Below are 25,830 nucleotides of genomic sequence, written 5' to 3'. Positions count from 1 at the left end.
AAATGTCTCCAGTGCATGATGTCGTTCTATCCAGCGGGTCCTGCACTTTAACCTTCTCGCTTCAGGGCACTCACTTGTAATACCAGCATCAAGAGAATTCTGTCATTTAGAGTGAGAGTCAAAATATATATATACTCTGTCAACAACACCAAACATATTTCTCACAATGGGAATTTGAGAAGCTGCCATGATGGCCAGGTTTAAAACATGCAGCAGCAATGGGTGTACACAGCCTTCGGGTACTGCTGAGATATAATTGTAGCAGCACCTTTCACTTTCCCTGCCATTGATCCTGCACCACCATATCCCCCAATTGTAAAACGCTACGGAATTTGCTGGCGCTATATAAATAAATGTTGTTGATCCTTGACCTCTTAGTTTTTCCGAATAATGTCCTGCCATTTTACTGCCTGTGATGATTTCCTCAGCAATTATTTGATCAGTGACTCCCTTAATGCATTCTATGAACCTCATGAACTCCTCTCTTATATAGCCATGTTTACTAACAAAGCGAATGACAAGTGCTAACTGTTCTTTGTTAGCAGTCCGCCGTTTCATCAGCTATGACAGTAAAGAAGTCATCTATATCAGCCACTATCTCTCTAGTTAGTATGTTTCAACATATGTCTATTATATCATTTTGGATGCGCCAGCTGGTGTATCTTGAGTTTTTATCTGAATTTTTTAGGTGGTCTCTCAATTCCCTGTCTACTTCACTTCGTTATTCTAAAATGGCTTTGTTTGCAGAATCATCCCTAATACTGTCTCGATGGCCTCTTAGAGCAATATTTTGACGACCACACATAATAATGGCACTGATAATTGGATGAAGCTTAGCTCTATTTTGCTCAAAATTCTTACATCTTTCGTGGCTTAGGTAGTGGTCTACTGGTTTCTGGATTCCCTTATAACTCGATCTAAACTCTGAGGCTACTGATACAGCATTCATATAAGTTAAACTAACATGGTGTTTAGCTAATGCGACAATCATTTTTTGTCCAGTTTGAAAATAGTACAGGCACAAAATTTTCAGAAGCACCACTTGGCGGAGGGAGGACAACACAGAAAACACAGAATCCCGCATCAAGCGATTTAGAATATATCAGCCATTTGTACTATGACTGATACTCATACTGGAATTTACATTGCTTTCCATACATAAGCTTCTTAGATAACTGGAAGTCTACCGGAGGTTTATAGAAATTCTCAAGAAAATTTAATTTCTCTGCATCCCTTAGTGACTGAGTTAAGGCAATGCTGATGTCAGGCAATGGAGGAAGCTGTTCAACATGTGGAACTGTAGGTGGATTTGCTAGTTCTGCAGATGATGTTCCTATATCATCCTCATAGCATGTTTCTGAAACACTTGGACATGTCACTATGTTAGTTATTGGGCTGGTTAGTACTGCAGATGATGTTCCTGCCTCACCCTCAGACCATCATTCTGATACACTTGGACATGTCTCTATGTTAGTTATTAGCCTGTGTGACAGGATGGACCGCCTATGCCACCCTGTCTGTTGTTGCTGGGAACCGGTTGGGCTTACTTTGCCACCGTCCCCTTTCGTTATTATGAATACGTCCCTCCTGCCGCAGTGGGAGGGGCCTGCTGCCACCACTGAGCTCCTTCTATGGCACTCAAAACCAAGTTCCTTCTGGGTCACTGACGCTGCTAGCGTATCTCGTTGCTGGTGTACCTGGGCTGGTAACTCAGGACCTCTTACTATGGATCCGGGTTGCTGTGAATGAATCCCCCCTTGGCCTTTCACATTGACCAGGGCTGCTGGAAACGCTTGAGTCAAAACCTCAGAGACAGCCGGAGAACGGATTAGATTTAGGGTCTAATCTGTAGATCACAGGAATACAACGATATGGAAGATGTTTCCAAGCAGGTCTTTGAAGCAAGATGATTTATTTGCTCACACTGTTTTGAGGGACCAGTGATCAAGTCATATGTTGAAATCAGAAGAACACATTTCAGTGTACAAGTCAGTGCATTTATACCTTTCAGACACATGCTATTTTTAGCATAAGGATATACTATGTTTACACAAACATGGATTTACATGCATTTCAAGGCTAACAAAATTTACACTTATCTATGAAATTCACTCTGAGCAAAAGGCCACACAGTAACGACCCCCTGCTGGGCCTTTGGCCAGAGCAGGCATGACACTTCATCACAAAACTTTGTTAGCCTTTCCTGCTATCAGACTTCCTTGTACATATGCCTAATTGGAGGTTTTCTCTAGCAACCTTATAAATCCTAAACAATGACACTTCCATACTAAATACATCCCAATACACAGAAGACCTCCATCCACAAAGGCCTACTGTATCAAATATATGCATCAAAAATAAGGCATTATCCTTTAGTAAGGTGAAAACAGGAAAGACCAGTTTCTACACTGGTCTCAGAAATAACGATTTCCTATCTCAGAATATATACAATACAAAAAAATAAGTGCATATGCAATTATATAAATATGCACCCTGCGCTATTTACCTTAAATAAATTCATACCAGAAGTTATTTATGAGTGATCCAGTCACAGACTGGTTAGTACTGCAGATGATGTTTCTGCCTCACCTTCAGACTATCTTTCTGATATACTTGGACATGCCTCTATGTTAGTTATTGGGCTGGTTAGTACTGCAGATGATGTTCCTGCCTCACCCTCACACCATCTTTCTGATACACTTGGACATGTCACTATATTACTTATTGGACTGGTTAGTACTGCAGATGATGTTCCTGCCTCACCCTCAGACCATATTTCTGATACACTTGGACATGTCTCTATGTTACTTATTGGGGTGGTTAGTACTGCAGATGATGTTCTTGCCTCACCCTCAGACCATCTTTCTGATATACTTGGACATGTCTCTATGGTAATTATTGGGCTGGTTAGCAGTGTCGGACTGAGGTATGAAGGGCCCACCGGGGAACTGCAACGCTAGGGGCCCACCAGAGGGGGTGTGGCCAGCCATCATAGAGGTTTGGCTAGCCAGAGGGGGTGTGGCCAGCATCAGGTAGCCTGGAAAGTTACAGGCTACCTAAGCCACTTTTGTGTAGGTTTTTGTACTTGCCTCTCTATGGCTTCTAAAGCAGACATTATTTTACTCCCTCCTGTTTTATATCACTGCTCTGTCATTCGTTTCCCTTTCACTGCAGAAACCTGGGAAATCCATCACATCACCTGTGACTAAGGATTCTCTGTTATGTGCATGGATTGTGTTACTGAATACAGATGTCCAAGCTTGTTCCTCTGCTGACAGCAGACATGTGGTGCTGTGTGAATGCTGGGAGTGACTAGAAATGACAACTTGGGCTAGATGGGGCACAGCACCAGGGAATCATTCCTTCTCTGTGTCTGATCCCTTCCCCGTCCAGGCTAGGGGCTTACCAAGTGTTTGGATAGAAATCTTTCTGTACCTTCTTAAAATTTCTGATCTAAAGCGTCCCAGCCAGTGAACATAGTGTAATATAAACACAATATTAAGTGGAGGGGAGTTAGGGATGAGATAACAGCAGGGATTGGGGGGGTGGGTTTGGGGGACAGAGCGATGGTGGAATGTGCAGACACAGCATTTTTAAGCACAATGCCATAATGTGCTGAACATATTCATGGGAACACTGTGCTAGCCATCAACACACTGGTCAAACCGGAATGACACAGGACCTGCAGAGTCATCCCTGAATCCATTGCTTACCTGTTAAGATGTACTGAATCTGTACTCTCATGAATGAGACAGCATATGTGTATTATATTTACAGAGAGCCCAGACAAGGCTCTCTGCACCGTGCAGTCACCGCCGATATCGCCAGTCAGGTGTTCCACGTAAGCTCCGCCCTAACAACGGAGGGGTCGGAGCTTCAACGTGCCGGGCCTACCGGTGGATAGCCCAGCTGCCCGGCAGGCCAGTCCGAGGCTGCTGGTTAGTACTGCAGATGATGTCCCTGTCTCGCAATCAGAGCATCTCTCCCAAACAGCTGAGCCAGCGTGCTGTACCAAACAGCTTTGGATATCAGTAGAATCCGTCACTGCTAGCAGCGCCATAGCCTTTGAAGCTGCTTTCAAATATTTAAGGATAGCACCCTTTTGAGATGAGGGATGTTTTGACATGGTTGTATTTTCTGCATACATTTCTGACTGTTCTAAAAGATATGATAAAATTATGATTTTGCAACAACTAACCTTTTTGCTAAAATATTTTCTATTATATATTATATTAACATTTTACATTAAAAGAAAAATCATTGCTACCACACACTATAATACTGTACATTTAAACAATCATCGAAACCCTTCCTTAAAATAAGTATTGACACCACACATTAAAACTAGCATTGATACCACACATTAAAAATACCATTGATACTGCCCATTAAAACTAGCAATGATACCACACATTAAAACTAGCAATGATACCGCACATTAAAACTAGCAATAATACCGTCCATTAAAAATACCATTGATACTGTACATTAAAATTAGCAATGATAACAAACATCAAAATAGCATCAATAACACACATTAAAACTAACATTGATACCGCACATCAAAATAACATTGATAACACACATTAAAAAAAGCTTTAATACCACACATTAAAAATACCATTGATATTCAACATTCAAAATACCATTGAGATTGCACATTAAAACTAGCAATGATAATGCTGATTAAGAAAATGCACAACAACAAAAAAAACAAAAACCATTAATACCATGACACCAGTTTTGACTATATTACATACATATGTGCAATATATATATAATGTTAGGGCAGCATGGTGGCTTAGTGATTAGCACTTCTGCCTTGCAGCACTGGGGTCATGAGTTAAATTCCCAACCATGGCCTTATCTATGTGGAGCTTGTATGTTCTCCCCGTGTTTGTGTGGGTTTCCTCCAGTTTCCTCCCACACACCAAAAACATACTAGTAGGTTAATTGGCTTCTATTAAATTGATCTTAGTCTCTCTTGGTCTGTGTGTGTGTATGTTAGGGGATTTAGATGTGGTAAGCTCCAATGGAGCAGGGACTGAATTGAGTTCTCTTGATGGTAGCAAATATGATACAGAATTTTTTATAAATCATTTTTAAAGTAACTATATAAATATAAGTATATATATATATATATATATATATATATATATATATATATATATATATATATAAAACTGAAATCTAATTAAAGCTTATAGGCAGGTTTAAGTAATTACTTTAGTACTGATTATTAAAATAGAGGATCCTATAATGTTTTGCTGCTTCAACTGGAAAAACAACAAGCTTGGGTGGAATTGATTAGATGAGTAAACAACATGCCTTTGTACACTTTAATTTATTTTCATTCTATTCCATCTATCTATCCTTATAGTTTATATCAGGTGCTCAATAACTGTAAAATAAAATTAAACTGCCACATATAATATATTTAATTAAAGTATTAATATATATCACACAGCTCTATATCTCACCCCTGCCCTGCAGAACCCCACCAACAATCTCAGCTCTGCACTACAACCTTGACCAGCAGAATCAATTTTATTCCAACTCCTCATAAACGGCCTGCAGCTTTCTGTAACATTTTCTTGGCTTTTATTAGTACTTCTTATTCTTATTATTCCCATCTTTTCTTATATAACACCACAAGGCTGTAATTGCACAGGACTCCTGCTTTAATCGTATATATCATCACAGAGCTTCCAGCTGAGTCACACAAACTGGACATAATATCCTAATTTAATGCTGAACAACCATTCTCCTGCAAGCAGTCTGCAAAAATGGGTTCATCCAGGAGTGAGTGCAGACTCACCAGAAATGGACTCTTGGGTGTATGAATCAAGGGTGAAACACTAGAACACTATACAAGCTTGTTTATGGGCAGTATTTGGCTTGCATTCACCCTGTATCATACCCAATAACTAATAAATGCATTTATATGACTCTTAGACAAGTACCAGACCTATATATATATATTTATTATAATTTGCTGAACGCCCTGGGACTAACTGTTCATCAGGGCAGCCAGTGACGTAATGCCTCACTCTGGCTATGCCTGGGAGGAGCTGCTGCGGCCACGCATATACAGCAGCTCCATTTTGGCGATGCTGGATTATACAGCAGACGTTACGCTGTGAGAGAGGCGTCCGCGGCGGTGCTGTAGAAAGGGGCAGTGTTTAGCATGTTTATACATACTTCTACTGTCCATTCATTCGTGGAGAGGGGGGGGGGGAGAAAGCTAGAACCGACCCTCCCCCTGTGTGCGCGCCTGAGTATTTTACCTTAGTCAGTGGGCAGGAATATGTTAGCAGCCACCTTAAAGTAAAAAATGGTCACTGTTAAAAGTTTGTACTTACAAATCTTAAAGGAAACATTAATGAAAACAAGTATTTAATAATAGACAGTAGTCTCTCTGGAACCATGCAGTGTACGATGAGGTATTTCTAGACACCTGACCTCCCAAAGGTACGTACACACGGATCACACTTAGGAGTTCTGCGGTCCATGTCTCTCAGGGATATTCCAGCATAATAAGGCAAAAGTTGTTACTGCTGGAAAAGGATAACCAAAGCCATTCAAAAAGGTCTGAAAGAACCTAGAGAAAACTGCTTGGCTGGTTAAAGGTGATATAAACTTTTATTAAAAGTTTGACTTTTACAAAGGGACATATCAGCATACAGACCTGTGTTACTCTGAATATCTGCCCTATCTGCATTTTGCCTTCCAGCTTCAGGGGTATGCCGATTCCACGTAATCCGCCCAGCGGTAACATTTCTCATATGATTCTGGAATATCTATTAGTTGTTATTATATAATGTACTTGCCCTGGCAGTGCATGGGTAGGGGGAAGAACACCCTGCCCAACAACTGAAAGTAAAGTTAAAAGCAGAAAACATGAGCTTAACTGACCCTTATGATAGATTAGAAAATAATTTGGGGCTGGTTAAAGAAAAAGAGTCTGCCTATCACACTGCCAGCATGTGGTGAGAAAGCTGTATAAAAGTAAAAGTGTATAACATCTTCAATATTGTTGCCCTCTATCAGGGCCCCCTTCAGAAAAAATTAGGCCCAGTACGGGCCCCCGTGCCACCCGGCCCCCCCCATGAGCGCCCCCTCCATGAGCAACACATACTTACCTGGGGCCCGCCGCTGGTCTCCGCTATTCTGTCTTCAGCCTGGCTGTCACCGTGATCTGTCACAGGCAGAGCACATGATCGCAGGGGGAATGAATCCTCCACCCCTGCGATCGGATCCTGGTGCCTGGCTGTCATGGTGACAGCCAGGCTGAAGACAGAATAGCGGAGACCAGAGGCGGGCCCCAGGTAAGTCTGTGCTAAGCTGTTGTACCGGGCCCCCTGGTGAGCCCGGGCCCGGTACAACAGTACCCCCCGTACCCCCCTGATGGCGGCCCTGCCCTCTATTATATAAGGGGTAAGGCCCTCAAGGTGGTATGGAGAGTGTGGTTGAAATGGTGCAGGCTCTTGCACTCTGGACACCAGGCAATCAAGAAAAGCCATCATAAGTTCTCTGTTTTCCGTGAGAATCCGCTCCTGCATACACATTACTTGCGTAATGAAAGGGTTCTGCAACTTGCGCTCATTATCCATGAAGCGTTGTAGGCGTGCGTCTTCTTGGGCCTGGATAGTCATATCCATTTCCTTGAGCTGTTGACCCATTACTGTGGTCATGGCTTATGTTGCTTGTTCCATCTTATTTAGCCTCTTCTTCCTTTGAGGAACATTGAGAAATTGGAAAATCAAACAAAAAGCATTAGGGCTCATCATACACTTTTCATAGGACACAAATTTGAACTTCCAAGTTGCAGTTTTACACTCCGAACAATGTAGTAGAAAATACTCAAACGCACTAAAGTGACACGTGTAATAATGACAGCCCTGATTCCCCTCACTTGCATGATTAATTTCAGATAAAAATTAAGTAAAACCGAGGAGTATTTTAGTAGAAAAACTAGAACACTTAATTAATAAAGGGAATGGTCCTAATTTGGAAATGATTTGTATTTTGTAGTTATGTAAGTAACCTCCATAAGTTAGAAAGTGAGCAATGATCTCAATATTGTTATAATTGCTATATACTCAGGAAATTTTGATTTGAGGTGTAATTAATATTAGGCAAGTAAGGAATGTTATCTGGTATTAACATAGTATTTTTACACATAGATGGCCTGATTCAAAACAGAACGCAACTTGTTTCGGTTTAAAAAGAGCACGGAACTTGAGCGTTGTTCCCACCATATTCAAATCCAGGTGGATCTCAAGATGTTGTGGAAGTCAAATAATTGGATGAAGTAAACTAAATTGATTAATATTGTTTTACTGTGCGATTGCTATTAGTACATATGTGTAATGACACAATCGCACAGATTAATAACACATTTACATTCACACTTACACTTGTAAACAGTACACAATTATTAAGGTTCCAATCCACATTTATTTATTAGTAAAATGGATTAGAGATTATTTATACATAGATAATATTATAGTAAAGGTATTTATGGTTCAGGTCCTCTAAAAGGTAAAGAGTTTGGTCTCATATTAAAGCTTATTTCACCAGCATTAACCTGGTAGCAATCGCATCTAGCATTCGCAAGTTATGAGCAATATGACATTAATACTCAAAAGCACTTTGTTCATACATGCCAACTTTCAAAACTCATGTGACACGGGGTAGGAGGGGGCGTCACCATAGCTCCGCCCCCACTATAAAATGATGAAATTCACGGCATTGAATAGTGGGGGGGCGGGGCTTAATGACGTGATTAAGCCCTGCCCCCGCCATTCAATGCCGTGAATTTCGGCGAATACGGAAGGTTTGCCTACTCTTATTAATTAAATCTTAATTAGGGATCCTCCCTGGAAGTCCGGGAGAGTAGGCAATTATGACTTTGTTTATGGGTCAGTTTAAATTGGTTATTTGGCGCGAAGACGCGTAAGCAACAGTTGGAGTCAGTGGCCCCCCATCCTTGGAAAAGATTAAATTAATTTACCTATGACCAGCAGGCTACTGGAACATTGTTAACCCTGGAACAATAAAGACCTCACTTGTTGTTATCTGTGTACATTGTGACATCATCACTGTTTATGTTAATTCAAGCTGCATATAAGCTCCCCGGGCCAGTGTTAGCTCTCTCTCTTCCTGACAACAGACAACATGACTGTATCAGGGGAAGCGCATGCGTAATGTATTCGGTTTATAATTTCCTGTTTTTTATTATATTTTATTTAATTTATTGTTTATGCATTATCATGGTTTGCTGTTATCTTGCTATATTTGGCTATTAAATCATCATCATCATCATCAACATTAAACTCTTTGTGCGTTGGAATCACAATGATCGCATTGGACAATGTTTATTGGTAGCCACAAAATGAACATTACAATGTATTTTGGTTCGAATCTGGGTATAAGTACGCTCTGTCTATATGTTACTTACCGTATGTAGACAGACAGAACAGAGTGCAGTATACGCACAAGTGTACTGTATGAGCAATATAAGGTCACATCACAATGTATACAAAAACATTTATATTATAAAATAAATGAACAACGCCAAACATTATTATCATTAATAAACATATGGCTGGTTTAAAAAAAATGTTTATATAATTATTTTTTACCACCCAGTGCAACTTTACCCACTGCAAATCTGGCACTAGAGTAATGTATAATGGTTAACAATGTTTTTAGAAATAAAATTATTTCATTCTAGCACTAATTATCAGGAATGACACATGGTATCTCAGGATCACCTAAGTTAAATGAGTCATAAGTAGAATTAGTTTTACATAAGAATCTTTTTTTTTTAAAAAAAAATATGAGAATCTCTTGTCTTCCTTTATTCTCCACTGCTAGTCATGATTGCCCCCCTGTCATTGTGGGCCCAATATAAGTATCCTTGTTGTCCTTTAGTAAAACTGCTCCTCCTTCCACTGCACTTACTACAGTACTGAGAATGCTCTACTATGGTATTAGTTGCAGTACTAGCTGTCCATAAATACTTACGGTGTTCTACTGTGCTAACAGAAACAATGATTAAATGGTTCATAATGAATCTGCTGTAAAGTGTCCCTTTGAAAAAAAATTAGAATAATATATATATATATATATATATATATATATATATATATATATATGTGTGTGTGTGTGTGTTTTCCAGATGGGAAATATCCCTGTATACAAGCGTTTATGATATTCATGTACTCTAGGCTGAGATTGCAATATCACATACTAGCCCTGGTTAGTGCTGCTCCACTAACCAATGAAACAGAATGATTTTATTAATAAACAGCTTCATATGTAGTCCTATAATAACAGTGTAGAGTGATATTGTTTCGTGTGCCCCGTTCTATAAATATATTTATAGTATATATTTAGTTATGTTTACTTAAAAATCGTCAAAATCAAAATAACTGACAAGCAGAAGTGCCTTTAAAGGAACAGTGGTTACATTTCAATGTAAATACACAATTCCACTTCCACCTTAACAGGCTGTACCACCTTAAAAGATGCAGAGCAGCGCTGTAGCACGGAATGATTAAGCAGTGTACCATAGGCTGCAGCATTGACTGCAAGACAGAGCTGGTGGTTTCATCTCTGCAGCACTCAGGCTGAAGACACATCAAACAGCTCCTGTCTCCATTGTTATACATGTCCATTGGCCAGCACAGGAGGCACATCTCATCGTACAGAGGAAGAGACAGATGAATACCACACCAGATAACACCGCATGCAGATGAGACCTTCCAGCCGGCTGGACACCGCAGCCAGCCTCTTACATCTGCAGCGTGTTTATCTCTCAATCTCCAGGGCATCCATCCCAGCTCTGCTGTAAGGGCTGGATCCAGCGGGTACCTGACTCATTGTGACCCACTGACCTCGGGATCTCTCGCTGCACCCCACCTTATTGCTGCTACGATCGCTCATTTATTTCAGTGCACAAGTCAGGCTTTATAAAGTCAGTGCCTGTAGCATCCTTACATCCCGATCATGGCTGAACCCAATGAATGCAGCATCAAGGTTCTGTGCAGATTTCGCCCTTTGAATCAGTCGGAGGTGCAAAGAGGGGACAAATACCTGCCCATTTTCCAAGGCGATGACTCTGTGGTCGTCGGGGTGAGTGACCATCTAGTTTAGTTTGGTTTATGTATTATCCTTAAAGTGGAGCCATAAAAATATAAATATAGCAAATAAAACCTCTGTTCACATTTTAGTCAAGGGATATGAGATGAGTATGTATACGTTGTATTTGTGCATTAGACGTTGTGTGGTGTATAATATTCCTGCAAGATGTTCACAATAGTAAATGTGGCCCCTCCCTCTAACAGGATAGCCGGTGTCCATTCTATGCAGGGTGTGGCGGAGTCCTTTATACATCTCTCCTATGATGCACAAGCTTGCTCACTGGTGATGTTTATGTTGACCATGACATAAATGGTGGCCTGCCACCATATCCCCCTACTCATTCCATTTAGGTGGTCCACAGTGCTCTACAGACGGTTTCACTGAGGCTTTTAAATATAATTGATGTTTATTTATCCTATCACCATTGTATGCTTTATATCATTAATACTAATTATTGGTATTTAGCTAGATATTTTACTTTATATTAGAGTACATGATTCTTTACACACATCTGGTTGTATGGAGGTGCAATATTGTCGTTGTGCCAAAGTAGTTTGAATATGGGGACAGTAAAAGGAACGCAGCTAGCTAGCTTTATGTAAATAATAGTTTTTTATACCATTACTTAATTTTGCAAATATTACAGGCAATATATATTATTATAAACAATTATATTACAGTAGGTTGTTTATTAGGCCATTTCCATCTTTCTTTATGTAAGGAGTAAGGGGTCTGCCAGGGATGATCTTCTCCCACTGTCACCCCCACTCCTCACCTCAAGCCTTTCTCAGTCTCCTTTTCTAACTCTTGTCACTTTGTGTAACTTCTTTGAAGTAGGTTGAGACAATTAAGGAAACTATTAAAAATGTCCCCACCATGTCACACCTTGTAGTGATGTCATCACTTGTTTTTACCAGAACAATTATATACTTGCAGCATCATCAGTTACCAGCAATGTGTCTCTTCCCTACAAACTAGATACTGTTTTATTGTGTGAACATATGCCATGGTTTTCTGCATTGATTTTTAATGTTCTGTTGTTATTACATCATTTTCCTGCAATGCTGCTCTGTACATGTAACATTATGTAGATTGCCAAGTATATTATATTCTAAATAACAGTATGCAAAGATATCATAAAGAGAGCATGACCTGCCAAGGTCACAGACAAATGATATTGGGTTATTAGATGTTTAATTTGCAAACAAATCCATAATCAGTCAGCCATGACTTATTTTAGGGAATAAAACACAATATTAACACCCAATGCTTAGATTATTGAGCAATTTAACCTTTTTTGTCTATTTGATGGACACATATAATAAGTTCCACTGGGAGTGTTTGTCTATTATGTACTGTATATAAGTGAAAGGTTTTATTTTTCCCCATACGGTGCGGGATACTGCATGTATGTCTACAAAAGTAACACTTTACACATTTCCAGAGTTAGAAAATAAAACTTTTAGCACCAATGTGTATCTTTATTAAGTCTGAAATGTTACAAGTATAATGCAAAGTGTAACCAGTGCTAATCCTAGACATGGGATCATTTAGGATCCACAAAAGATCTGGCTGGAAAATTTTAGCCCGGGGTTAAGTGTGTGTAGGGGGGGTGGGGGGGGGGGGGGAATCCAGTTCGGCAGCCTATTAGAAACATTAAAGGGAAAAAATGCAGGTAGCCCAGTGACTCAGCCCATGGTAGCCCACTATTGGACTGGCCCAAGGGGGAGGGGGGTGCAGATGCCCCCCAGTGCAGCCATCCCTGGGCCCACAAGGTCCTTGTGTGTCCTGCCCTAAAGCTGGCACAGACCATATATGAATAATACATTATAGTGGACTTGTTTTTCTGTAATGCATATACAAATACAAACTGACATGACAGTCGCCAATTGGCAATCATGATATACAGATTATTTTACTTATGTCTTCGCAAAACAGTATTTTTTCTCTTTGAACTTATTTTAGTTTGTTTGTATTATTTTTATGAATTTTTCTTTGAAAGTTCAAAAATGTCTTAAGTTAAGTTATACACCCGCATTGTTTATTGTTTCATACATGTTTACAATAGAACATGTTTAATAAGAGTTCATTCTCCCTGATTCCTTTGCATCCCTTACAAGGTAATACACATTATATATAGAAATAGCAGCAATGCCATTACCTGGAAGAAGGATCATGAGAAGCAATGTGGTGAATGGACTGTACAAGCAACTTCACTTCTCGTGGGGTGTCTCACTATTTAGTGCCAAAAGTACTATAATGTAGAGTACAAAAACATCAGAAATTCTTTAAAGGAGCATATGATAAATAATGTATTTTATAAAGGTCTGTGGGGTATATTTACTAAACTGAAGGTTTCAAAAAAAATGGAGATGTTGCCTATAGAAACCAATCTGATTCTAGTTATCATTTATTTAGTACCTTCTACAAAATGACAGCTAGAATCTGATTCAGGGGTGGCCAACCAGTCAGAGCCTAAGAGCCAAAAAATACCCATAGATATGGAAAAGAGCCAACTTTACCTTTTATATATGTGTGCATTACATATACACAGTATAAAGATGCGCATACGTAACGCACACACATACATTGAAAATATAACATAAATTGCAATATCTCGCTAAGTGAAAAATAAGATATTCAACATTGCCAAAATGGTAATAATAATAATAATAATAATAATAATAATAATAATAATAATCAACTCAGCTCTTACCTTGCTGCTGAGTCCAGCGGAGGAGGGTTGAAAGGGTACTTACAGTCTCTCCACAGTAGCTCATGCTGCTTCTGTGTTGACAATCACTGTGAAGGGAACTGTTGAAGTGGGGATAAAAAAAAATACATAATTAGCCAACATGCCCCTCAGACCTCTTCACATTCCCACCAGACCTCACCACATGCCCTTTAAAAACACATCAGTGTCTCAACATGCCATGAGATCTACCCACATGCCCCATACATGCCAATCAGCCTCCCCACATGCTCCATACAAGCCAATCAGCCTCCCTACATGCCTCTCAGCCTCTCCACATGCCCCATACATGCTAATCAGCCTCCCCACATGCCTCATACATGCCACTCAGCCTCCCCACATGCCCAATATATGCCAATCAGTCTCCCAACATGCCCCATACATGCCACTCAGCCTCCCCACATGCCTCATATATGCCACTCAGCCTCCCCACATGCCCAATACATGCCACTTAGCCTCCCCACATGCACCATACATGCCACTTAGCCTCTCCACATGCCCCATACATACCATCAGACCTCACTAGATGCCCTCAGACCACCCTACATATGCCATAAGATCCCCCACATGCCCATCAGCCTCCCCAAATTTGATTAAATCTAACATTGCTATCCCTTACTTACCTAACACACAGCACACACATCGTGGATCCCGTGAAAAAGAAAGGAGGGAGAGCACTCTCCACTGTCTCCTCCTCCTTCCCTGATTGGACTGAATATAACATGTGACCTGCCTGCGTGGTGCAGAGGAGGTAAGACTCGACTCAGCAGCCTATTAATAACATTTTAAAGCAAAAAAAAATGCAGGTGGACCAGTGACTCAGCCGAAGGTAGCCCACTGTGGGACCAGCCCAGGGACAGATGCCACCCTGACCCAGCCCAGCCTGCCCCTGCTCCCATCCATAACCCCCAAATCAACCCCATTTCCACTCCTCTCCCACCTGCTGTTCCCCTTCCCCACAGTCCTCTGCCTACTAATGGGTCAACTCCTAGTTGTTTTGTTGTCCAGTTCTGACCTTCGCTCCCTGTCATGTCCCTCGCTCAAAATCATATCCAACCTTGCAATTCAACAACCTCAACAAATTCATTCACATCTCTTCCTCTATCCTGTGGTTCCTGGAATGCCAGGTCAGTCAGTAACAAATTGACCTCTATCCACAATCTCTTTATCTCTAGCTCCTTCGACCATCACTGAAACCTGGCTATGCCCTGTGGACACTACCCCACCAGCTGCTCTCTCTTTCAGGGGCTTGTCCTTCTCCCACACACCCAGACCTGGGAGACAAGAAAGAAAGTGGTGGGTTGGAATACTTCTTTCCCCTGCTGCTTTTTCGGAGTTCTCCTGAACTCTCCCACTATTTCTCCTCCTATGAGGTAAACTCTATCCGCCTCTTCCACCCGGCTCACCACGTGTTGCTGGTCCTGTCTCTCAATTCCTTGATAACTTCATCACCCTTATCACTTTTAATTTCCCTATAGACAATACCTCAGACCCTGCTGCTTCCAAACTTCTCTCCTTTTCCTCCTCCCTTGGTCTCTCTCAATGGACCTCCACTCCCTCCCACCACGGCCACTTCTTTTCTCTGGTCTTTTCCCACCTTGCTACTGACTCCGACTTCAACAAATCATCTTTCCCTCTTTCTGACCACAAACTCTGCTCTTTTAGCATTTCCCCGCCTCTCTCAAGTTCCCCATCCCCTAAAGTTACTCTCACCAGGCATAACCTAGACACCATTGATCATACCACGTTCTTCCTTGTCCCACTCCTCTCTACCATCACTACCGTGACCCTCCAAACTTACCCACAAGCTTCAAAAAAGCTCCAATAGGGCAAAACCGCTCTGGTGAAAGTCACACACTAATGCTGACTTTCTTCACTTCAAGTTCATACTCACCTATTACGGTTCTGCACTATCATTCTATAAACAATCTTGCTTTAAGACTCTCATTTCTGCCCAATCCTCCAACCCCCATCGCCTTTTTGCCACCTTCAACTCCCTCTTCTCTTCTCCCCTCCCCTACTCCCACTCCCCTCCTCGGTCTCTGTAATCAACTTTGCTGCCCACTTCATCTCCAAAATTGACTCATTATGTCATTACATCTCCTCCCATCAGTTCCTTCTCACTCCACCCTCTCCCCTTCTTTTTCCCTCCTCCCACCCTTTTCTGTGGTGCTGTTTCTATCCTCTGCTCCCCACTGTCTCCTCCACATGCTAGCCCAACCTTCTTCTCTTCCTTCACTCCATTATCCACAGATGAAACCCACACTCTCCTATCCTCCTCACCCCCCTCCACATGCTCACTTGCCCCATTCCCTCCCACCTCCTCCACTCCCTCTCTCTTGAGGCCTACTCCCACTTTGCCCACCTCCTCAACCTATCCCTCGCCTGATGAACCTTCCCCTTCTCCTTTAAATATGCTCTTGTCTCCCCCATACTCAAAAAAAGTCCCTTGACCTTGCCTCCCTCTCATTACTGCCCTATCTCCCACCTTCCTTTTGCCTCCACGCCTCTTGAACGGGTTGTCTACAACCATCTCACCTCCTTTCTCTCTTCTCACTCCCTCCATTCCACCCTCACTAAGGTCACTAATGACCTTTTCTTCGCTAAATCTAAAGGGCAATTCTCCTTTTTTATCCTTCTCGACCTCTCTGCCTTCCGTATAGTTGACCACTCCCTCCTTTTGCAAACTCTCAAATCTATAGGCCTCTGTAACACTTTCCTTTTCTGGTTTTCCTCTTACCTCACCAACCGCTCCTTTTCAGTCTCTACATCTGACTTCCCATCTTCCCCTCTTCCCAGGGTATGGCTGGCAAATTTTAGTCCGGGGGCAAGACTCTACTCAGTAGCCTATAAAGGAACATTTTAAAGGGGAAAAAATGCAGATGACCCAGTCCAAAGTAGCCCACAATGGGGCCGGTCTGGCGGGTAGATGCTCCCCTGTACCTAAGCCCAGCCACCCTTGGCCTCTTCTGTTACCTGTTGGAGTTCACCAAGGGTCTGTTCTTGGCCCCCTGTTCTTCTCCGTCTACACCTCCTCCCTTGGTGACCTCATCTGCTCCTTCTCCTCCTCCAGCACAACCTGTATGATGAGTTCACCCAAATCTATCTTGCACACACTGACCTCTATGTCTCGTGTCTCCTGCTGTCTCTTGGCCATCTCATCTTGGATGTCCCACCGCTTTCTTAAACTCAGTATTTCCAAGACTTAACTCCTCCAGGGCTCCATCATCCCCCCTCTCTTTCTGTTAAAAACACTACCCTCCTTTCTGTCCCGTAAGTCCGCTCCCTAGGGGTCATCCTCGACTCCTCCCTCTCCTTGAAACCTCACATTCTGTCCCTCTCAAAATCCTGCTACTTCTACCTCTGGACTATGTCCAATATATGGCCCTTTCTCACCACGGAAACCACCAAAACTCTTACTTACTTGTAATCTCTCGCCCTAATTATTGTAACCTCCTACTCTCTGGCCGCTCTATTTCTTCCGTCCCTCTCTGCCAGTCATTATATTGGCTCCCTGTGGCCTACAAAATTAAATTTAAATGCCTCACCCTCACCTTCCAAGCTCTCAACCAACCCCCCCCACCCCGCTACATCCTACATCTCCAACATCATCTCTACTCACATTCATTGCCGCCCCCTTCTCTCTGCCAATGACCACCACCTCACTACTTAATTGAGTATCTTTTCCCACTCCCGCTTCTAGGTCTTTGCCCGGGCTGCTTTCCAGCTGTGGAATGATCTCCCATTCCCTATCAGTGTAGCCTCTACTCTTCCAGGCTTGAAGAGTGCCATTAATACTCATTTCTTTATTCAAGTCGATCAGCCTTTCTCCTAACTCCCTTTTTTCGGCTTTCACCCCCACTCCCCCAATCGATACCACCCTATTTGTGTCTTTTCCTTTCCTTTAGGATCACAAACAGGGCCCTCTTTCCTTGTGTTCTCCTTCTACTATTCTATCCACGTTGGTCATTACCATCACTTTCACTCATGATTTTGTAAATATTTTGATCTGCATTACCATGTTATCTGTATATTATTTGTTTGTTTAGTATGTCTGGTCTTTCTATTTTGTTTTCATGTATCATGTAATGTGTTTTGGATAATTTTGTTCTGTATATGTCTTGTAGGGTGCTGCAGATCTTATGTGGTACCTTATAAATAAATATAATAATAATAAGAATTGCGTTCGCTTGCAGTGAATGTGAGTGTATAGACCAGCTAGTATCCAAAAGACATTGCCACGCCTCTCCATATCAAGTGTGTATTAGGTCATAGGAACCAAGAGGTTTCATCCCCATATCCATTTAATTTCATTTATGAGCATTACAAAATGTTAGTAAAAACATTATTTTTAATGCCAGTGTATTTATGTTAATTTTATTTTTTATTTTTAATTTCCCGGTTGTGCTGCCTGATCCTTCTACCAACCTTCTATTTTTTCAATAAAATAATGGCAAAGGGGCATTAAATATAGGGAGCTTGTGGGGCATAATTGATACTTTAGAACATAATTACTCACAATGCACAGGGCAGAGTACACTCTAATTATTATATACATATTATACCACATCTCTACTAATCGCTGAAAATGTCAGCATCTTCCATTATGTTTATCTTTGAAAAAGTTTGCTTGTGAGCAGACGAAACGCGTCAGTTCGATCTATTAGCATTGCTCATGTCCTGATAAGCGCCTATTTATTTTAATCACTAGACACTATTGGACCTTTTTACTAACGGATATTTTATATCATCTCAACCTTTTAAATCATTGTTTATTCCAACTGGGATCAACGCACATTGGACTGTTTACAATCTACAGGGGAGGAGACTTTCTCCATAACAGCTAGATCCTTCGAAACACACTGTCCGAGACTACGGGCACCTGAGGCGCATGACGTCTACCTAATACTTCAATATTGTTCGGGACCCCTGTCTCCAGCGTCATACAAAAGCGCAAACAGTGGGGGGAGGAGATTTTCCCCACAGCAGCCAGATTCCTCGGCATACGCTGTTTGCGACTAAAGGTACTAGAGGCGCATGACGCTTATCTAATATTTCAAGACTTAATTGGGACCCCCGTTTTCAGCATCACACAGGGGTGCAAACAGTGGGGTGAGACCTTTTCATTATTACCGCTGTCATAATTATTAATATTCTTCTCCATGCGTGTCCAGGATTAGAGACATTTATACAAGGTGTACTGGCCACACACCTTGCTACTATTTTCCAATAAGATCATATCCTGTCATAGATGATATACTGCTTTATCGGACATTGCATTATTGAATAGAGGTTGTTTACACAATTGCATTTGGTATATGTGATACAGCTTAATATTGTGCATATTTTATATTATGTTTTATGTTGTAATAAATTGATCTAGATACAACGAAGCCCGCCATCAGTCACGGTCATCATTAATATTTTCTTATATATGATCTGTTATGTTTGCCGCACCCATATTCAGGGCCTGATTAAGGGTTCCGGCCGCCCTAGGCTTTTTCAGCCGTAGCGCCCCCCCCCCACCCCAGCCACCTCACCTGCCCCCTCCAGCCACCTCACCTGCCCCCTTCAGCCACCTCACCTGCCCCCTTTAGCCTGCTCATCTGCCCCCTTGAGCTACCTCACCTGCCCCATTCAGCGACCTCACCTGCCCCCTTTAGCAATATCACCCGCCCCCTTTAGCCATCTCACCTGCCCCCTTTAACCACCTCACCTGCCCCTTTAGCCATCTCACTTGCCCCCTTTAGCCATCTTACCTGCCCCCTTTAGCCACCTCACCTACCCCCTTTAGCCTGTTCACCTGTCCCCTTTAGCCATTTTACCTGCCCCCTTTAGCCACCTCACCTTCCCCCTTTAACCATTTCACCTGCCCCGTTTAGCCTGCTCACCTGCCCCCTTTAGCCATCTCACCTGCCCCCTTTAGCCATCTTACCTGCCGCCTTTAGCCATCTCACCTACCCTTCAGCCATCTCACCTGCGCCCTTTAGCCATCTCACCTGCGCCCTTTAGCCTGCTCACCTGCCCATCTGCCTCCCCTCCCCAAGACTTTAGAACGGACTTACCTGCTGTTGACTCCTCTCTTCAGCGCTGTGTATGACAGGCAGTCTGGCAGCGATCGCTGCTAGCTGACTGTCAGTGTGGCCGCGGGTGCTTCTTACTCTGGTCACGTGAGATGTGGAAGTCCTGATCTCACGTGACCAGAGTAAGAAGCGCCAGACTGCCTGTCATGTGATAGTGACAGTCGGGACCCCTCCTTTAGACCAGGGGCAGTCCCGATGACTCCGGCTGCCACATTTAGAAAAAACAAACAAAAACATCTCGGCGATCCTGCGCCCCCCTGGCTCCAGTGCCCTAGGCTGCAGCCTGGTCAGCTTATTGGCTGATCAGGCCCTGCCCATATTGTTCTTTTTCTCTTTGATCTGTACAAGGCTGGCACCCTTGAGTAGGGCTGCAACGAACTACAGATCTTTCTAATACATTTTTTATATACAAAATTTTCAACATTTTTAAGAGGAGCGCTCAAACTGTTGTTGTTTTTTTTATAGCATCTTCATTATGCGCCTCCTAAGGAAAAGCATCAAATAGATAACCACTTTGGCTGATGTCAGCACTTCAGAATGTGAAAAATTGTATATAGGATCGCACATCAGGACTTGGGGGCATAGATCCTTTGTCATTATTCATATCTGTCATTGGGCATAGTACATTGGATTCAATGTACTGGCAGCTCAGTTGTAATCAATCAATCCAGTATCCCCATTGTCCTGAGTGCTAGTTTTAAACTAATTACAGTATAATCTTCAAACTGTGGCGAGTATTACGAGGAGAAGTCTTGTGGCCATTTATTACTTGTATCAGGCTTTTAATCTTGAACATATCTTGTCTATTTTCAGAGAACAAGAGCATTTAACTGTTACAGAAGCTAGCGAGATAGATCCTACTGACCTGACCTCTTAATAGGGCAGGCAGGTCAGTATAACATACATGATGGGCAGCAAAACAGCCCATTTCTTTTTCTGTTGTATCAAGATCTGTACCAAGGGCTGCAATATTCTGTATTTGCTGAACCTTAGAGAGATTACAGTGCATTTTTATACCTCTCTGTGTCAATGTATACTAATGTAATGTTCAGCAAAATAAAGACAGAGACTTTCAGCAAAGGAGCATGTTTGCCAACTGTCCCTAATCCATGTACATTCTCAGTAGTGATGCTCACTGACCCCCGTGTTTTGGTTTTGGATCTGGATTACCTTCGGGTTTTGGTTTTGCCGAAACCGCCCTTGCGTGTTTTGGTTTTGTTTAGCCATTTGTTAAGAAAAATAACATAATTTAGCTATTATTTTGTACTTACATTATTATTAACCTCCTACTAACAGTAAATTCCAGTGATTTCCATTAAATTTTTACCATCTCACTGGTCACAATATGCTTTTCATACACTTTCAGCCAAATACTGCAGCGATCTACAGTTCCTAGCACATCTAGGACACATTGGCACACAGCAGTGGCAGAAAAGAAAAGTGGTGCAAGATGGAATTGTCCTTGGATCAAGAAACCAGTTATGGTTCATTTGATCGCACCACCTGTTTCTTGGATAAGTGAGGTAATTCTAGAAGCTAATACATGGCAACGATTGCTCCACCTGTTTCTTGGATAAGTGAGGTAATTCTACAGCTAATTCATAGCAACGATCGCTCCACCTGTTTCTTGGAAAAGTGAGATAATTCTATAGCTAATACATGGCAACGATCGCTCCACCTGTTTCTTGGATAAGTGAGGTAATTCTACAGCTAATACATGGCAACGAGCGCTGACCCCCAGGGATGCGTGCTTTTATCAGACACACACCAATCCAGGGTGCCAGACAATGCACTAAAAAGAGCCATTGAAATTCACAGCAAAACGCCAGTTCATCAGTGATTTTTGAATCAGCCCCAATTCCCACAAAATTATAATCTAGTTAGGTACCTTTCATGTAAAGTGCTGATTACAAATACAACAAAACGTGTGGGAGAATGTGGCCTCTGAGAGCCTGACTACTAGACACAAAGACATTGCATGGGTGGCTATCAAGGGATGTCTGCCTCTCAGGACATTCATTCACTCCCGGAACCTCTGCCGATATGTCCACTTCTGCATCACTAGAAGGGAAACAGCACAGCGTATTTTTTTTGGGACTGCCCCACTGCACAGGCACTGTTGGATGCCTTGGAACATGAACATAAGGACAGTGTGCCCAGAACTTGCCTGTCATACCATTCGGAATTTTATGGATTATTTCCTGGGACCCACATCATTGGGGCAATCCAGGAAGCCTGGAGCCTAATTAACTGCTTTAAGAACGCTATTTGGCTTGCCAGGAATCGCCTCATCTTGAAAAGGGAGAAGATGACCATCCAGGACTGTCGCAGGCTGATCCACAGCTAAGAGACTATAACACCATTGACAGTCCTGAGTAAGATGAGGAAGATGATTATTTTTTTGTCTCCCTCTTCTCTTCCTATGTGTCTGTTTATTTATTTAGTGTAACATTATCATTGACTCTTAGCTATGGAACACTCGTCTTTGGGTGTATATTAGACCCTATACTTACTAGTGCAAATTAAGAAAAAAAGCCTGCAAAGACTTGTAGATTAATAAAAATGACCAAAGCAGCTCTTCTATAAGGGTGTATATATTAGACCCTACACTTATTAGTGCAAATTCAGAAAAATACAGTTTAATCACTGCTAGGCCCTCCCTAAACAAGCTAACATTGGGCTTGTTAGAGTAATGGCAGAAACACACATCAGTGTCAGGAAAGATTAATGGTGCAAGATGAAATTGTCCTTGGGCCCTCCTACTCACCCATATGTTTGATTTTACAAAGGACATGCACACTTTAACAAACCAAGCACTTCAGCGACAAGGGCTGCCATTTTTTTGGCTGAAGTGCTTGGTTTGTTTGGGCCCCCACTAAACCAGCTATCAATGCCCTAAAGGCATGTTAGACCAACAGTGCTGTGAAATGAATTCGTCACTGTCAAGATGTTGTCGTCATCATCTTCAGCATCATCCTCACCCTCATCAGTGTGTACATCATCATCACAGACTATTAATGCATCTCCACTGGAATCCACCATTAGAGAAGTGTCAGTTCTTGGATGTATTTGCCAGTAAATACCTTCCTCATGGAAGATGTAGTTCATTTTGATGAATATAATTTTTTTCACATTTTTAGGAAGTAACCTCCTACGTCGATCACTGACAAGGTTCCTGGCTGTGCTGAAAACTCTTTTTGAGTACACACTGGAGGGTGGGCAGCTTAGGTATTGCAAAGCAAATTTGTACATGGGTTTCCATATGCTTCCAAAGCTTTTTTATAAGGGGGTATATGAGACCCCAAACACTTTGTAGTGCAAATTCAGAAAAATACAGTGCTATATTAGGATTTCAGCGCTCAGAAAATACAGCTTTTTTTTATAAGGCGGTATATGAGACCCCAAACACTTTGTAGTGCAAATTATAATTTATAAACCATGTATAAACCACAATGTTGAATAAAAACATGCATGATGGAAAACCAAAGAGAATTGCAGCATCTTCCATGAGGATGCTGCTGGCCTCCTGCAGCTCCTGTCTGCTAAGAACTGTGCTTGAATTTTGCCATTATGTGAATCTGGCCTGCAGTACCTCCCTACCACCAGAGGTGCTGCTGTCCTACTATTGTACATTCCACCTCACTAGCAGCACCCACACATGTTTCTCTGCCTTTATAAGACTGCCTTTCCCAGTAGTCTCTGGCAGTTTATTGTTGTCTTTGTCTACTGTTACTGATTCTCCAGAGTATCCTGTGTCCTACTCAGTCTGACTTCTTGGTATTGACCCCTGCTTGTTCCTCGGCTATGCTGCTTATCTTCTGACCCAGATCCAGCCTCTGTTCTTGACTCCAGCTCATTCTCTGGTACCTTCGTTGCTCTTCTGGCTTTTGACCCTTTGACTTGTTTGACCCTCCTCTATCCTGACACCCACGGATCGAACCAGTGCTTCGTGCCTCCTGGCAAGACCTCGAGTCCTGTCTACCGTGGTTCATCTGGTACCTCTAACTCCTGAGTAAACCAGGTATCCTGTCATCTGTTGTTATCCAGTACTTTGTGTCTCCTGAGTCTACCAGGTATACTGACACCGCGGTACATACTGTGTCTTCAGTCTTCTCTGATTCTCCAGCCTCCGAGCTAGGTATGCTATTCGTCTACTCAGTACTGCCTCTACAAACTATTTTACCAGTTGTGACTTCCTGAGTTATTCAGCTATATTGCCAGTTCTGCTGTTGTATCTGCTGCTTTGAACTGTCTTGACATGCAGCTAGTCTGTTTTGTTTACAATTGAAATATAGCTCAGTATAATACATATGTTCAATGAAGTTTAAATTCTTATGAAATACTTAGCTTAGTATCCTGACACACAAATGAATCCTGACACACTGGTTTGGAATTAGTGCTAAAGGGCAATACAAAATAAATACCCTGCTGATGTTAGAAGCCGCGGCAGCTGCGGGCACCTCTGCGACTCACTGCCCCTGTCTCTGGCGTCCCGGCCATCTCCATGACGAACAGGATGCCACTTACGGTTTCTCGGCAGCCGTGCACGTTCGCGGGGACATCTATAGCCTGCGGGCTAATTAATCAGTGCCTCATTAATCAAAACAGTACCTGATTGCCTACCATCAGTATTTAAGGCAGGGAGGGCTTTGCCTCCATGCCGGTTATAGCGTGGATTCTGTCCGTTGCTGACCTGCTCCCGTCCTGTTCCTGCCTTGTCCCAGTTTTCCTGTGGATACTCTGCCCGTTTACTATTGGACCTCCCGTTGTGACCTTATTGCCTTGTTCTTGGATTCTGCTGTCATGCTGGTGACCCTGACCCTTTGGCGTGTTATTTGACCATTGTACTTGCTTGTGACACCTGACCTCGGCTTACGTCTGACCATCCGCTACCATCTACTCAGAGCCTCCTCTGACTTACCGCTGCGGTGTTGTTAACAAACTTGCACTACGCTAGGAGTTAAGTCCTGGGGGCATCCGAGTACATGTGTGCACATAAAGCTCTACGGGAAAGGCGGCTGCTATAAGTGAAGACCTCTGTCATCTGTTCTGCAAGGTCGTTATCAGAACGGCAGCCTAACAGCTGAACCACTGTTGGATAGAACATACGACAAAAGACATAACTATAACATGGGAAGAACCCTACACATTTTCTGTCTCCCTCACTGTAGCCTTTTATTTTATGCCTTCTCTGTACAGTTTTTAGTATATGAGTGAAATGTATGTCTTCTTTTGTATTTGACCTCAATCTTCTGCATGATCTATAATTCCAGTTTACTAGGACATACATTTCTTGATGGAAGCTTCAGAATCTTTAAATGGAACTTACTATTAAATTATTATTATTATTATTATTAATAATAATAATAATAATAATAATAATAATAATTAACAGTTTATGCTTCTGATCATAATAAATATAAAAACATTGAAAACAGGTACTTGAACTAGTAGAACCAAGCTCAGAGGCGATTGAGATTTAAAAGACTGTACATGGGTCTGTAAATATAGATTGAGACAGAGACGCTATATATACACAACATTTACCATAGCAATCTACAGATACATATGTAACACCCCTTATTCCGGTTAGGGTGTATATATCAATTTGTGTGTGTGGTCTGCAAATGAATTCAGTGCTTTGTATCCCAGATTGTGCAGTGCCTCCCCCTTGGTCTGATTACCGAACGGTCTTCTTTGGGCAGTGTCCTGGTTGTATCAACACCAGAGGGAAACCAAGGAACCCTCCGCCCCCCTTCACTGGACAAAAGCCACACACACAAATGTCACAAATATCACACATGAATTATCTTTAGATCTTTAGAAGCCCCACTGGCACATTTA

General features: G+C 42.1%; 1 protein-coding gene across 2 annotated transcripts in view; it reads left to right on the top strand.

Annotated features, from left to right (window-relative positions):
- The first annotated feature begins 10,562 nt into the window (after positions 1–10,562).
- Positions 10,563–25,830, top strand: part of KIF5A (kinesin family member 5A) — a 125,530-nt gene continuing 110,262 nt past the window's right edge. For both annotated transcript variants that reach the window (XM_075199366.1, XM_075199365.1), the window contains exon 1: positions 10,563–11,142. In XM_075199366.1, the coding sequence (XP_075055467.1) occupies positions 11,017–11,142 (126 nt within the window). In that variant the 5' untranslated portion in view covers positions 10,563–11,016. The remainder of the gene's footprint in view (positions 11,143–25,830) is intronic.

This window comes from Mixophyes fleayi, chromosome 2, assembly GCF_038048845.1.
Source record: "Mixophyes fleayi isolate aMixFle1 chromosome 2, aMixFle1.hap1, whole genome shotgun sequence".
NCBI classification, from domain to species: Eukaryota; Metazoa; Chordata; class Amphibia; order Anura; family Limnodynastidae; genus Mixophyes; species Mixophyes fleayi.
The sequence above is the reverse complement of the archived record's forward strand: the minus strand, read 5'-3'. Positions and strand labels throughout refer to the sequence as shown.